This window comes from Canis lupus, chromosome 34, assembly GCF_048164855.1.
Source record: "Canis lupus baileyi chromosome 34, mCanLup2.hap1, whole genome shotgun sequence".
NCBI lineage: Eukaryota > Metazoa > Chordata > Mammalia > Carnivora > Canidae > Canis > Canis lupus.
Window position 1 is genome coordinate 7,420,033 of NC_132871.1, and position 14,856 is coordinate 7,434,888.

General features: G+C 42.9%; 2 protein-coding genes across 9 annotated transcripts in view; one reads left to right on the forward strand and one right to left on the reverse strand.

The window, feature by feature from the left end:
* LOC140624535 (uncharacterized) overlaps positions 1 to 7,350 on the reverse strand; it is a 332,074-nt gene extending 324,724 nt beyond the window's left edge. Inside the window, exons 1-2 of the mRNA XM_072811446.1 lie at positions 7,302 to 7,350; positions 6,487 to 6,797 (exon numbers count right to left, since the gene is read on the reverse strand). Of these exons, the coding sequence (XP_072667547.1) occupies positions 6,487 to 6,797; positions 7,302 to 7,350 (360 nt within the window). The remainder of the gene's footprint in view (positions 1 to 6,486; positions 6,798 to 7,301) is intronic.
* Positions 6,375 to 14,856, forward strand: part of CWC22 (CWC22 spliceosome associated protein homolog) — a 58,869-nt gene continuing 50,387 nt past the window's right edge. For 2 of the 8 annotated variants that reach the window (XM_072811366.1, XM_072811373.1), the window contains exon 1: positions 6,409 to 6,562. The gene's annotated coding sequence lies outside the window, so the exon portion shown is untranslated. The other 6 variants (XM_072811369.1, XM_072811370.1, XM_072811367.1 and 3 more) reach the window with 6 other exon arrangements.

A 14,856-nucleotide genomic window follows, 5' to 3' on the forward strand; every position in this document is an offset into this window, starting at 1 on the left:
ATGAGGATGTCAGTGCTGGTTCCTCTTTATAGGTTAAGAGATGACTATAGAAAAGATTGTCATGCTATATATGAAAAACCCAAGGCTAACATCATCCTCAATGGTGAAAAACTGAAAGCTTTTCCCCTAAGATGAGGAAAAAGACAAGGATGTCTACTCTCCTCACTTTTATTCACCAAAGTATGGAAGTCCTAGCCACAGCATACAGACAACAGAAAGAAATAAAAGGCATCCAAACTGGTAAGGAAGAAATTAAATTCTCAGTATTTGCAGATGATATGATACTATATATGGAAAACCCTAAAATCTCTACCAAAAACCTCCTAAAACTAATAAATAAGTTCAGTAAAGTTGCAGGACTCGAAATCAATGTACAGAAATCCACTGCATTTCTATATACCAAAAATGAAGTAGCAAAAAAATAGAAATTTAAAGAATAATCCCATTTACAATTATACCAAAAATTAAAATACCTAGAATAAACTGAACCAAGGAAGTGAAAGGCCTACACTCTGAAAACTATAAGACACTGAAGAAAGAAATGAAAAACAACACAAATGGAAAGATATTCTATGCTCATGGATTGGAAGAAATATTGTTAAAATGTTCATACTACCCAACAATGCAATCTCTACCAAAATACCAACAACATATTTCACAGAACTGGAATAAATAACCCTAAGATTTGTATGGATCTACAAAAGATCCTAAATAGCCAAAGCAATCTTGAAAGAGAAGCACAAAATCAAAGGTTAACACAATTCTAAATTTCAAGATGTTCTACAAAACTGTAGTAATCAAAACAGTATGGTACTGTTACCAAAATAGACACACACAGCAATAGAAGAGAATAAAGATCCCAGAAATAAACTCACAATCATATGGTCAATTAGTCTTCGACAAAGAAGACAAGAACATGCAATGGGAAAAAGTCTCTTCAACAAATGGTACTGGGAAAACAAATACATGCAAAGGAATGAAATTGGACCACTTTGTTACACCATCCACAAAAATAAACTCAAAATGGATTAAGGATCTAAATGTGAGACCTGAAACCTTGACATCTCAAGTACATATCATAATGTACCCGGACCTTCTCCAAAGGGATCCACTTGCATTTATTTGAATTACTCTATCCTGGGGCAAACAGAAAACTTATATATTTTGGAGACTATTAGACACTTGGTCAGAGTCAACATTAATACCTGAAGAACTGAAGCAATATCATGGCTCTACTACTGGAATGAAATCATGTAAAGGGCAGGTAATAAATGGAGTTATGGCCAAAGTCTGGCTCACAATGGGTCTACTGGGTTTACAGTTCAATTCTGTAGCCATTTGTGCAATCCCAAGTGTATAACTGGAATGTATACACTTCACAGCTGGGAGTCATTTCCACATATTGTCTTGGCCTGTGGAGTAAGAGCTATCACAGTGGGGAAGGAGAAGTAGACGTCTTTGAAACTGCCTCTCCCGGCCAAGAGTCTGTACCTAAAACAATAAAACAATGCCAGAAAAATGGTGGAGACTAACAATACCCCTCAAATATATAAAGGCTGCAGGAACAGTAGTTCTCATCAGACCTTCATTTACTTTGACACTCTGGCCCACGTAGAATCCAGACAAATTAGCAGAATGGTTGTAGATTAATGGAAGTTCAACAAAGTAGCAGCCCCAATTACAGCTGTCATGCCAAACAAAATATCATTGTTAAAGCAGGATAATAAAGCAGGTACATGGTCACTGATTTGGAGAATGGATTCTTTTCTATCCCAAACAAAAAACACAATAAGAAATATTCATATACAATGAAATAAATAGGCAACAATATGCATTGACACTTTAGCCCCAGGGCTATGTTAACTCTCCTTTCTCTCTTATGATATAATCCAAAGAGATGCAGATCACCTGGCTATCCTGTAGGTATCCTACTGATCCATTATATCAAAGACATCACGCTGATTAAACGGCTGAGCAAGAGGTGGCTAGCCTGCTTCAGAAAGGAAGAAATTACCCTTATGAGGAATCAGTGATCTATCCCTTCATTTAAGGGTTTAAATGCCCAGTATTCTCAGGAGTGCTAGAACATCCCTTTTAAAGTAAAAGACAAATTGCTGCCTCTTGCAACCTCTACTAGAAGGAAGAAAGGACCGTGCCTAAGGGTCTGCTCTGATTTCGTGTAAGCAACATACTCCACACCTAGGAATATTTTTCTGGCCAACATGCCAGGTGACATAAAAAGCTGCCAGCTTTACAACCTGGCAAAAGAGAGAGCTCTGCAGTAGTTCTGAGCAGTGGTGCAAGCAGCCTTGACACGTATGGTGTAGGATCTGGCATATTCTATTGTTAAAGAGTTGTCAGTTTAAAAAAAAAAAAAAGAGTTGTCAGTTTTAGAAAAAGACTCAGTATGGAGCTTATGGAAATCTTAGTAGGAAAATCACATTTCAGGCTCCCAGAGTTCTGGAGCAAGGTTGCACATGTTTCAAAAATTCTGTCTTGGCATGGTTTTGCAAGAAAATAAAATAAAGGGAATGTCTGACCATGGGACACTAAGTGACACCAAATGAAATTACCCTGTTGAACCCATCATGTCATAAATTCTGGAGGGCCCAATCATAATTCATTTTAAGGTGGAAGCATTAGATTTGGGATGAAGCATAAAGAAGACCAGAAGGCATGAATAATCCAAATGAACAGACAGTCCAGACCTTGATGTCACCCTTCAGTTGCATCAACACCTCTCTCTCAGTTTGCACTGATGGTCATATGGGGTAGGGATGGTGCCCTGAACAAGATGAAGAAAAAAAGTGGCTGAGTTTAGTATATGGATGAATTGGTCAAGTATGTGGATGAAATCTGAACCTGGACAGCAGCTACAGTACAGCCTCACTCTGGAATATCCCTGAAGACAGCAGAGGGACAATCTCCCTAATGGGTAGAGCTTCAGGTAGTCCACCTGGCCATCCACTTCATATGGGAAGGAAAAGTGGCCTGATGTCAGAGTATATACAGATGTAACAGGAATTGGCAAAGAGCTTGGCTGGCTGGTCAGAGGCCTGAAAAAAAAAAGAGATTTTTAAAAAAATTGCAGACAAGGAGGTCTTAATGGGTTAGAGGTATGTGGATATGCATAGTGTTGGGAATAAAGAGTATGAGGATCTTTGGATCACACATCAATGTCCACAAGAAAGCATACATTATAGAAGAGGTATAGATTATAGAAGAAGTACTAATCAACCAAATCAACAAAATTACTCAGCGAGTTGATGTTAGCCTGTCTTCGTTAGCGGCCACTCCAGTGAAGGCACAATGGACACTTGAGTGAAATAGCAAGGCAAAAATGGAATCTCTGCATAGGGTCCATCAGCATGAAGCCCGTTCACCAGAGATGACCTACCAATGGCCTCATCTGTAAGTTCAACCTGCCAGCAAAAGAGAGCAGTGTTGAGCCTCTCATAGGTCATCACTCCTTTAGGAGATCACGTAGCCATACCGTGGCAAATTGACTCCATTGGGACCTTTAATCCTGGAAGGGGCAGCAGTTCCATCCCATGGGAATAGATTACCTATACTGGGCATGTATTTGTACTTCATACTCATCCATCCTTATCCAGCATCGCTATTTGGGAACTTATACAATGCCTGATTTACATACAGGAATACAATACAATATGGCATCCAGTCAGGTAATCGCTTCACGGTAAAGGTAGTGTAGGAGGGTGGCCTATGATCACAGGTTCCATTAGTTATATCACATGCCGCATTTCCCAGAAGTTGGAGGCCTGATGGAACACTGGAATGGCCTGCTGAGGGTAAAGTTCAAGCACCTAATAGGAGATAGTTCAAGGAAGAAGTGCTGTTCCTCAAGATGCAGTAGACTTTGATATGGCTTAGACTCCCCATTAGGAACAATACATGGGTCCACAACTAAGGGATTCATTTACCATCATTCCCAGTGACCCACTGGGAGCTGTAGTGTTTCCCATTCCTGCAAAGCTTTGTGGAACTAGAGGTCCTAGTTCCCAAAGGTGTTATATTCTTGTTAGAGGACACAGCAAGACTCCTACTGAACTAAGCTTCATCTGCTTCATGGGCACTTTGGATCTTGATTTCAGGCACAAGTAATCAAGAAGAAGAGTCAACCTCTTGATAGGAGAAGCTAACTCTCATCAGGAGGAGAAAGTAGGCTTGATGCTGCACAATAGGAACAAGTAAGAACATGTGTGATCCACTTGGGCCATCTCTTTGTGCTACCCTCCCCAAAATAGTGACTGTAAATGGGCAAGTGCAGCAACACCTTCATGAAAAGGCAATTATTACTAGGGGCTCAAATTTCTCAGGAACTAGGGTTTTCACACCACCAGTTTAACGCCTGAGTCCAGCAGAAGTGGTAGCTGAGAGTGAAGGGAATTTAGAATGAATAGTGAAGAATGGCTTGGCTGTAGCTCAAGATCAACTGCAATGATGGGGACTGTAGTGTGTTCCACTAACTTTTCTAAGTTTCTCTTAAGGAAGAGAGGCCGATGGAACCCTGGAGGAACTATTCCCTGAATGTATATACGGAGTGGATCTAAACGGTACAAGGGGTGGACGGTGACAATGAAGAGCTATTCTGCTCAGATACCTCTTCAAGAAAAGTTGAAGTCTTTGCCTAGCTGTTAGGAGTGTGGTTAGGGGACAGCCTTCAACTGTTAACACTTCCAAACACATCCCCGGTTTTGTTACAGAGGTTGTATTTTCCTTGATGTGGCTCCAGCCAATGACTGAGCAAGACTGTGTTACAAGGCCCAGGCCGAGCCAATTTATTCCAGCGTGGGACTCCTCATCTTCACTCTGGAGTTAACCATGGCCCATCCAGTTTCCTCCCTTTTCCTTTTACCATTTTAAATTCTGAGCCCTATTTCACAGTCTGCTTCCTGGAAGAAGCAAATTCCAAAACGACAAACCTAGTCTTTTCCAGCTCTAGCTTCAACTCTAACATTCCTACCTCTGTCGAAAATTGTAGAGGTGGTAGTGTGCTCTTTTTTCAGATATGGATACAAATGTTTACCAGATTCCTCTCCTATGCCCTGTATCTATTTGCTTAAATATTTAAAGACACTAAAAAGTACCTTTAACTATGGTCAAATATCTTAAATACGAAAAAGAATAGCTAATACTGTGGGACGCCTGGGTGGCTGAGCAGTTGAGCGTCTACCTTTGAATCAGGGCGTGACCCCCAGGTCCTGGGATCGAGTCCCACATTGGGCTCCCCACAGGGAGCCTGATTCTCCCTCTCCCTCTGTCTCTGTGTCTCAAATAAATAAATAAATAAATAAAATCTTTAAAAAAATAGGTAATACTGCTATGTGGTAGGAATTATATCACATACATCAAGTTGTATCAACTAATTCACTTCTTAAATTCACAACTTAATCCACAACTATTAACTTCTTAAAAGTATCCTATGGGGTGGGTACTAATATTTTCCCCAATTTAACAGACAATGGGCACACGGTGTTAAGTAACCTGCCCAAGAAAAATCATCCAGGGGTATTTCGATAGATTCAAGAGCTAAATCTGCTCCAGTGTCTTTTATCTGTAATCACTACACTCTGCTGCCTCAAAGAAAGGGTTAGTAGCATGATTACTCTAAAATTCTAATAGAAAAAAATGTTTGGGGAAACCAGGCCTGCTATATAGAGAAGGTTGGGGAACATGACGGATACAGTTGCTTTATGAAAAGATAGTTTCCAAAACAGTAGCAAGTAGTTGAACTTCTGGGTTTTGTTACTATTAAGTAAAGAATAAAAAAACTGTTCCACTGATTACCTCTGATCTCTGCATAGTCTGCTATTTCCAAGTTGGCCAATCTCCTTATCCTGAGGATGTCCTGCCAGCTGGTACCTTAAACTCAAATAGATGCATCCTCTTCTCCACAAAATTAGCTTCTCATTACTTCATTTTGTGGTCCAATATCCTCCCATTCCCGTAGGCTTGAAATCTTGGAACTTAGTAGGCACTTAAGGCTTCAGGACATTTTTGCTTATATAGGTTCTTTATATAACTACTGAAAAAAATCTGGAAAAGGCGTCTGCCCTTCTTAAAATTTTTCACGGATAAGTGACTGCCAAGGCCTATTTTTGCCAACTGCAGAGAAAGAGCTTTGGAGTAAATTTTGCCCAAGCCTCATCACTACCAGGCTTCAGACGAGCCGCCAAGGATTCTCCGCCGCCTACGCAGAAGAACTACAATTCCCGCCGTACATTGCGACTCTCTCTCAGCCTGAATTACAATTGTTACGTCACTTCCGTCCTCACCGGCGGCGGACGCCGGACTTTGTAGTTTTAAACCAACTTCTCTTTTGTCGCCGTCTTGGAAAGAGAAAAATTGAGTCCGGACCACCTGCTCTAAATCTGGTATTACGAGAGGGTATTTAAAAAGTAAATTAGCAGGCTAGCATTATAAAGTGAATTTAGCGTCAGTTTTTTTATCCATTTCACGTACCGCCTTCCTCGCACTGCCGGGCCGGGAAGGGGAAGTGACGCACATCCGGTGTAATGGCGGCGCGGTGGCGCTCCAGGTAACTACCGGACTCCGTGGACTCGCCTCAGGCGGCGAGCCGGGGTGGGGGTGCGGGCTGCCGGGCCGGGTGGGCCCCGCAGCGGGGAGCAGGTGTGGGGGCCGTGGGACGGCCGCGGGCAGCGCCGGGGGTGCGCGGCTCCCCTTCCGGAGCCCGCCGGCCCGCGAGGCCGCGGCGGGAGAGCTGCTCGGCGGCGGAGTCTGCGCGGGTGGGAGGCTGCGTCCCCGCGGACCGACTTAGGTTGGGGGGCGGGGTGTGCACGGGGGGACCTCGCCGTGTCCCCGCGCGGACGGACCTAGCTCCCGGGGGGGGGGGGAGGGGTGCCCGGAGGTCCTCGCCGTGTCCCCGCGCGGACGGACCTAGCTCGGCGGGGGGGGGGGGGGGGGGGGTGCCCGGGAGGACTTCGCCGTGTCCCCGCGCGGAGGCACCTAGCTCCGGGGTAGGTGCCCGTGGCCCCCTGCACCGTGTCCCTGGCGTGGACGGACCTAGCTCCTGGGGGGGGGAGTGCACGGGAGGACCTCGCCGTGTCCCGTCAGTGGACGGACCTAGCTCGGGGGGGGGGGGTGCACGGGGAGGACCGCGCCGTGTCCCCGCGCGGACGGACCTAGCTCCCGGGGCGGGGGGGGGGGGAAGGGGTGCACGGGAGGTCTGCACGGTGTCCCGGCCTTGGACGGACCTAGCTCCCGGGGGGGAGGGGGGGTGCCCGGGGGGACCGCGCCGTGTCCCCGCGCGGACGTACCTAGCTCCCGGGTAGGTGCCCGTGGCCCCCTGCACCGTGTCCCGGGCATGGATGGACCTAGCACCCGGGGGGGGGGGGTGCCCGGGAGGACCTCGCCGTGTCCCGGGCGTGGATGGACCTAGCTCCTGGGGGGGGGGGTGCACGGGGAGGACCCCGCCGTGTCCCCGCGCGGACGGACCTAGCTCCCGGGGGGGGGGAGGGGGGAGGGGTGCACGGGAGGTCTGCACCGTGTCCCGGCCGTGGACGGACCTAGCTCGGGGGGGTGCCCGGGAGGACCTCGCCGTGTCCCCGCCCAGAGGGACCTAGCTCCCGGGTAGGTGCCCGTGGCCCCCTGCACCGTATCCCGGGCGTGGACGGACCTAGCTCCCGGGTGGGTGCCCGGGGCCCCCTGCACCGTGTCCCGGCCGCGCCGCCGTCGCAGGGCCCGGACCCCGTGGAAGCGGGACTCCCCGCCTGTAGCTGCAAGTTCCTCTCTTCTGCCTCTTCGCAGCGTCGTAGCCCTGTTGCATAGCTTCTTCAGACTTCCATTAGTTGCTGCTCTTTTCATTCATTTGCCCCGTAAATGAAGAGGTTCCCTGGTGCTCATTCCTCATCCAGGGAGCTCGCGGTCCTCTTGGCTCCTTCCGCGCGTGGGTGTCCTTACTCCCCAGCGCGGGTCTCCTCGCGTGCGAGCCCCGGATCCTCCCCATACACCTGTACCGGTCGGCAGTGCAGTAGCTGGTTTCGCTGAGTCTGCCTGCAACAACCGCCTTCACTTATTTTGACTTGATGCTCGCAGCGACTTTTTAGGTGAACAGAAGGGGGAAAATGGAGAACGGATATGCCAGATGCCAGAGAGAAGTGATGGGACGCGTAGTAAGAGCCCCTTTACGTTTTTAGGTAACTGCAGACTATAGCGATAGCGGATGGAAAAACGAGATCTGGCCTTCAGAAAACCCGGTGAACCTGCTGCCTCCTTACCGCGTGTACATTTGTTTCAGGATCGCCAGTAAACTCGGGAGTTGACCTCGATTATCATCCAGCGGTGGAAAAGCGAATTTAGAATCGACATTAAAAAAAAGTGTGACTTTGTTCGCAGAGGCGTTGTGACAAGCAGCATCCGTAGGAGCAGGAGATGCTGGGTGATGGACTAGTAAGCCAAAGGTGCCCGTCCCGGCTCAGCACTGACTAGGTCTGTCCCTTGGGGCAGGTAACCTGACATCTCTAGTCTCAGCTTCTTCACCTGAAAAATGTGGGTGATGATATCTAACTTAGTGAGTTGTTTCAAGGATAAAGAAAAATCACGCATATTAGACCCTTGTGCACACCCAGCGCCTGGCGTGAAAGGTTAGTTAGCTCTTGTTACCGCTGTGATACAGTTGATGAGGTCTCTTGCCTCAGTGCTTTTCTTGTCCTTTGGTTTGGAATGTTGCCCTCGCACTTTTAAGCTCCTGTGCCACTTTCCTGGAGCATCTCCCACTTCATTTGGCCGGCATCTAGTTAACTGCCCCCCCCCCCCCCCCCCCCGTGTTTGTCCGTTGCCAGGTAATCTACAGTAACTTGTACCTGAGACCGTCTAAGAGAGGACTCATTTATAACGCCGCTGAGACTTTATTTTCTGTTTATTACCCACATGTATCTAGACCGAGTTTTGTACGACCCGGTGTATCGCTAACTTGGTATAAGTTACGGCTGGTCTAGAGCAGGTTTAAGAAAGAGGTGGTTGTCGGTAATGTAGCTGATCCCACTGATGACCCTGTGGGCTTCTTTGTTGCATTTCTCTACCATTTAAATTTGAACATTTTAGCATGGGATGTGATAAAACAGACCTCAGGCATGTCAGTCTCCGCAAACTTCTGGACTTACTAAACCTGTAGCCTAAGTATTTTATCTCAGCATACACATTTCCCAAGGGGGCATTGGAAGAGGTAATTCATTACATACAACAAGTGCAAATTTTCAAAGCATTTTTCTTCAAAAATAGTAGATCAGGAGAGGAAGCAATAGATTAATGCAAAGTTTTGCTATTTGTAGCTTAGTAAGTCAGAGAACAGATACCAAAAAGATGGTAAAGGCTGCCTTGGCCTGGAGACATTAGGACTCCTGTGATTATAGAAGCTAATGGGAGCCAAATTATGCAAAGAGCCCAAGTGTCCATTGAGCGATGAATGAATAAAGATGTGGTATCCATATACAATGGAATATTATTCAGCCATCAAAAAGAATGAAATCTTGCCATTTGCGATGACAGGATAGAGCTAGAGGGTATTATGCTAAGTGAATAAAATCAGGGGGAAAATACCATATGATTTCATTTGTGTGGAATTTAAAAAACAAAACAAATGAACATAGGGGAAGGAAAGGAAAAGTAAGATAAAAACAGACAAATCATAAGAGACTCTTAGCTATAGAAAAAAACTGAAGGTTGCTGGAGGGGTGGGGTGGGTGGGGAATGGGCTAAATGGGTGATGGGTATGAAGGAAGGCAGTTGTGATGAGCACTGGGTGTTAAGTGATGAACCACTAAATTCTGTTCCTGAAACCAGTACTACACTGTATGTTAACCAACTTGAATTTAAATAAAAACTTGGAGGATAAAAAATAAAATTCATCTTGGGGAAAAAAAAAAAAAGCAGCAGCTAAGGGAGGAAGAAACTCTGTGAAGATTCCTATATTTTTCTTAACTTCGGATCTAACTCAAATGGATCCGGATAGACAGTTCAGCCTTTCCGTGTGAAAGATCACCCTTTGAGTCCTTCTCTCAATTTATCAGTTTTATTGTAGATTTGGTGACAGGTGCTCTGTCAGTTGTATTGTAGATTTGGTGACAGGTGCCCCTGTAGTGGAATATAGTGCTGTATATCTAGGGGCTACTTCATCATTTCTCTGGAGGCCACTTCCAAGTTTTCTTTAGAACTTAGAATGTGGTTTACTAAACAGCTCTCTAATGATCAGAAAGGCCACTTTCAAAGCTCTGCTGTTAGTGTTGGCAGAATGTATTCAGCCCATAAACTTATTTACACAGCAGAGGAACACAGTTTTTGGGTGGTATGAATGTTTGAAGGCATGAAGTATACTCAGTAATTAGACCCGGTTTAATAAATTGAAGTAACTGCACCTTCAGGGTCAGATTTCCTCTTGCAATGCCTTTAAAGGAACTTTTTAAAAAAATATGTATCAATAGGGAAGTCTATTCAGGCAGCTATCCAGGTTAACATGGGGTGAAGACAGAGGATGACGCTTGATGGTAGTGCTGTCTTGATAGAGTTGATGACAAGCAGCTTGGGGGGTTCCCAGAAGTTAGGGTTGATAGGTGAGATAAGTCTACTGTGGTATTCCTTGATAAAGCAACTGTCAAAATATCATTATAAGGAGTTCTATGTAGGAAGAAATAGGAATAATCAGAATTGTACACTCCCCCCCCCCCTTATTTAATTTTAGAATTGGAACCTATGAAGTGGCAAGCACTGTCCTATGTGTTCTTGATACACACTAGTGACCAAGAATCTCGAGAACCCAGTGTCTCATACTAGGTCTTTCATGCATTAGCTTCATGAGTCTCCTGTTCCATTCCAGTACTGCTCAATCTTCTGTACACATGCTGCACGCTACACGAACAGCTCAGAATCCCCTAAACCCTTTTATATTTCAAGTCTTTACACATGCTGATTTCATTGCCTGAATGACCTTTTTCCCCTTTCCATATGGGAAGTGACCTTTCCCCCTTTCCTACTTGTTCTTCCGGATTCAGCTTCTAGACCCACTTCTTTCTGTGTGCTCCAGACCTACTTAGTTACTGGAAAAAAAAAAAAAAAAAAAAAACATGACCATACTGCTCTTTTTTTTTTTTTTTTTTAACCTTATATATTTTTTTTTCTATAAGTTCTCTACAACTTCTTAATGTAAGTATCAGTTTTGGTTCCATCCTCATTTTTTTAGTTCCATTTACCTGTTTGTGTTGTACAAAATGTGTCTACATTTTTATGACCTCACAAAAGACTCTTCTGCACAAATTCAAACTTTAACACCAATGAAAAAGGAAGCATTCAGTGGGTAATAAGCACTAGAGCTCTTTCTTTACTGCAAGGCTGTTGTTCCTTTACTCTTATGTGGTGAGGGTTATCGTGTAGATTTGAAATTTAAGATTTTATCTCTTCTTGTGATGGGGAAAATGGATGTAAGTAATCACTAGACCAAGGAAACCCATTATGATAATATTTGTTCAATGAATGATGATGCTAGAGTTAATGAGGAAAGTAAAATCCTGTTGCCATGGGGTTGAATTGTTAACCAAAGGGTATATGGACAAGATGAGGTGGGCTTAGGAGGATGTAAATACACAAGTGATCAAGGGTGTACCAGTAGCAGAGTTCTCCCTTAGGATTTGTTTTTATTCAGTAATTAGAGGGAGTGCTATTGAACAACAATCATGTGGAAACAGTTTATTGATACTTGAGCCATTGAGACAATTTCCATTTTAAAAACTTAGAAGATAACTTGGAAAGCATGAGATAATATTGAATATATTGTAGTGGGGTGTGCTTTTAATTTAAGGACTAGGTTTCCCTGTGGACAGCTTTGTAGATATTTAAAGGACTCTTTTATCCTGTATAGGTGGAATATGATGGAACTTGACGAGTTAGAAGTATACATAGGTAATTAATATTTTAGAGATAAGTTGGGAAAGTTCTTAGAAACTAGACATAAAGAAGACCTTGTGAGAAATCTTATTAGAGAGGTCGAAAACAATTTGCCTTCCTCCTAAATGGAATTAAGGTGTCTCATTGTGGAAACTTTTGAAACTGACAGCTATTCCCCCCTGCTTTCTATATACAGTGGCAGAGAGAAGGAAGAGGAGCAGTAGATTTGATTGTGTGTCCTGTTTATAAACTTGAGGGTAGAATTAATAGGATTTGGTGACTGAGAGGAAGGAAAAGGAAATTGTCACTCAGCTGGCTTTGTAGGTAATATCTTAGAGGAAGAGGTGGTTTGAGGAGAAGAGGAAATGATGAGTACCAGTTGGACTTCCCTAGTTCTGAGGGCCTTTGGGGCATATACATGAATGTTTTTTCCTATAGGCATTTGGACATAAAGATTTGGAACTCTGTAGAGAAGCAGAAGAAAGAGTCATTCTTGTAAATATTAGCTGGAAGTGTGAGGTTGGAAACGATGTCCCAGAGAGAATATGGAGAAAGGAAAGATAAAGACTATTCATTTGTTCATTTTATAAATACGTATTGAGAGTTGTCTCTGTTGGGAAAATGACAAAGAACAAAACAGACAACATGAATAAGCAAAGATTAAAGTCTACAGGATAGTAAATGTTAGGTGGACAGGAGAAGGGAGAGCAGGAAAATCAGATGAATGTGGTGTCCCTTTAAGTTGAGTTTCGAGAACTTCAAGAAGAGGGATTTAGCAGTACTGATTGCTAGACCAATGTCAGGTAAAAGAAGGAAGTGGTCCTTGGATTTAGCAACAAGGAAGTCATTGTGTAACTTTAATAAGTACTATGGAGTGGTGGAGTGGAGAACTGAATTGTGGAGTGTAAGAGAGTAGTTAATGGAAGGTTAAGAATTGCAGGCATCAAGTGTAGACTCATCTATCAAAAATAACTATTAATAAAAATTTGACTGTGTAGGGAAAGAGAATGGAACTTAGGGGACAGAATAAAGGGAATTTGCCCCATAAAATGTCATAATTTATATTTGAGTCAGTAAAGTAGTTCAATATCTAGAATTTTTATTGAAAACCAACTAGATTGGAAATCAATACTATGAATCAAAAAGTGGATAGAAATTTTGAAACAAACCAAATTGACAAATTCCTGCTCTTTCAGAGCCTACATTCTGGTGAAAAGGAGCACACTGTAGAGGTCCTTCCTATACCAACAAAACATTTTTTTTTTTTTTTTTAATGAAGTAGCATACTGAAATGATCATATCACATTTCAATTTCTTTAAGTACAGAACAATATGGATCAACTTCATGATACAGGAAATGAATGAGGGACAATAACTCCCCTCAGTTTATAATGATTAATTTTTAGTATGGCTGTTGGTATCACTGAGTTCATTAAAACGTTAAGAACTTTTAGATTTTGTCATCTAAGTCACTGTCTTAAGATGTCCCCAAATTGGGATTGTCTCCCCTACAAAGAGTCAGAGACTAGTTAAAATTTTTTTTAAAAAAATATTTTGTTCATTCCTATAAAAAGCCAAACAGTACCCAGGTCCTATCCCTGTACTTAAATATGGGAATCTTCAGTCATTCAAATGGTTATAAATCAGAGAGCACACCTTATGTATGCATTGACTAGGAAGCAAACCACAGGGAGTATAGGTATAATTCTTTATTTGTTATTGATGGAGCCAGAACAGTTTTGAATTCACAATTTTTCAGATTTTAAAGAAATACAATGTATTTCCCGTTAACATTTTCTAATTAAACATATTAGTATTTCTGCAGTGCATCAAATGGAAGAGTCACATTAAGTCAGGTTGATGCCAAATGAGTTTCCCATGAGCTTAAGAAAAATCATTAAGTTGTGCTGAGCATAGCATAATGTATAGAATTCTCGGCTCCCTATGTTGTACACCTGAAACTAGTATAACATTATGTGTCTACTGTATTTCTATTTAAAAGAACGAACGAAAGAGAAAAATCTTGTATTTTCAGAGTTTTTCAGATTTCACAATTGCAGGGCAGGGATTGTTACCTGTACCTGGTGACTTTCCCTCAAAGTGATAGTGTTTGGGTGCTTTTATTTTCTTGTAATTGTGAAACTATGCTGGTACCAAATTACAACACCATTTTCCCTATGTGACATAGGGCATATTTCTCACTCATGCATATTTTTAAAAATTAGTAAGAAAAGACAGTAAGAAAGCCCTTTTCTCAAAAGGTTTTTCCTTCAAAACAGATTTGTAAAGGCCATAGCAATCTTGTCATAGTTGTAACATATATAAGTTAAGAAATGTGACCAATCTGTTTTTCATATCTGTTCCCTGAGAAGGAAAATCACCAGGTGGAAGGGCCAGGGGCTTAGGTCCTGTTTGGAGTTTTCTTGAGGATTCCATTACCACTGCCATCACCACCACCCCTCCACCATTCAATTTTGTATTTAGAACATCTTTAAACTAATTTTTCTTTTGAATACTGTTTAATATTACCATTTTCCATGTTGAGCAACTAAGGTTTGTGTAGTGTTGTTTTTTTACTCTGTTATAATGTTTGAAGCTTGCCAAGTGTGCTGTTACTATGTAGAATGCTGAGGAGCAAACTAAAAGGAATCTACTTTGTTGACTCCCTTTGAATTTATGATACTAAGTTATAGGAAGTTCCTTTAGCATTGGTTGAGAATGCCTAAGGGACAGTGGTAGGAGTGCTCAACCAGTCAGTCATTGAAGAAGCAGTGCATTTCAACTGTTAGTAGAGTATGTTTGCATCTTCTGAATTTTTGAGATAATTGCAGAATTTATAATTTCATAGTTTCTAGTTAACAGCCTAAAGTGAATCCTACAAATGTTATTGAATATTTTGCTTTCTGATGCTTGCAGAAATTGATGGGAAAATAATTG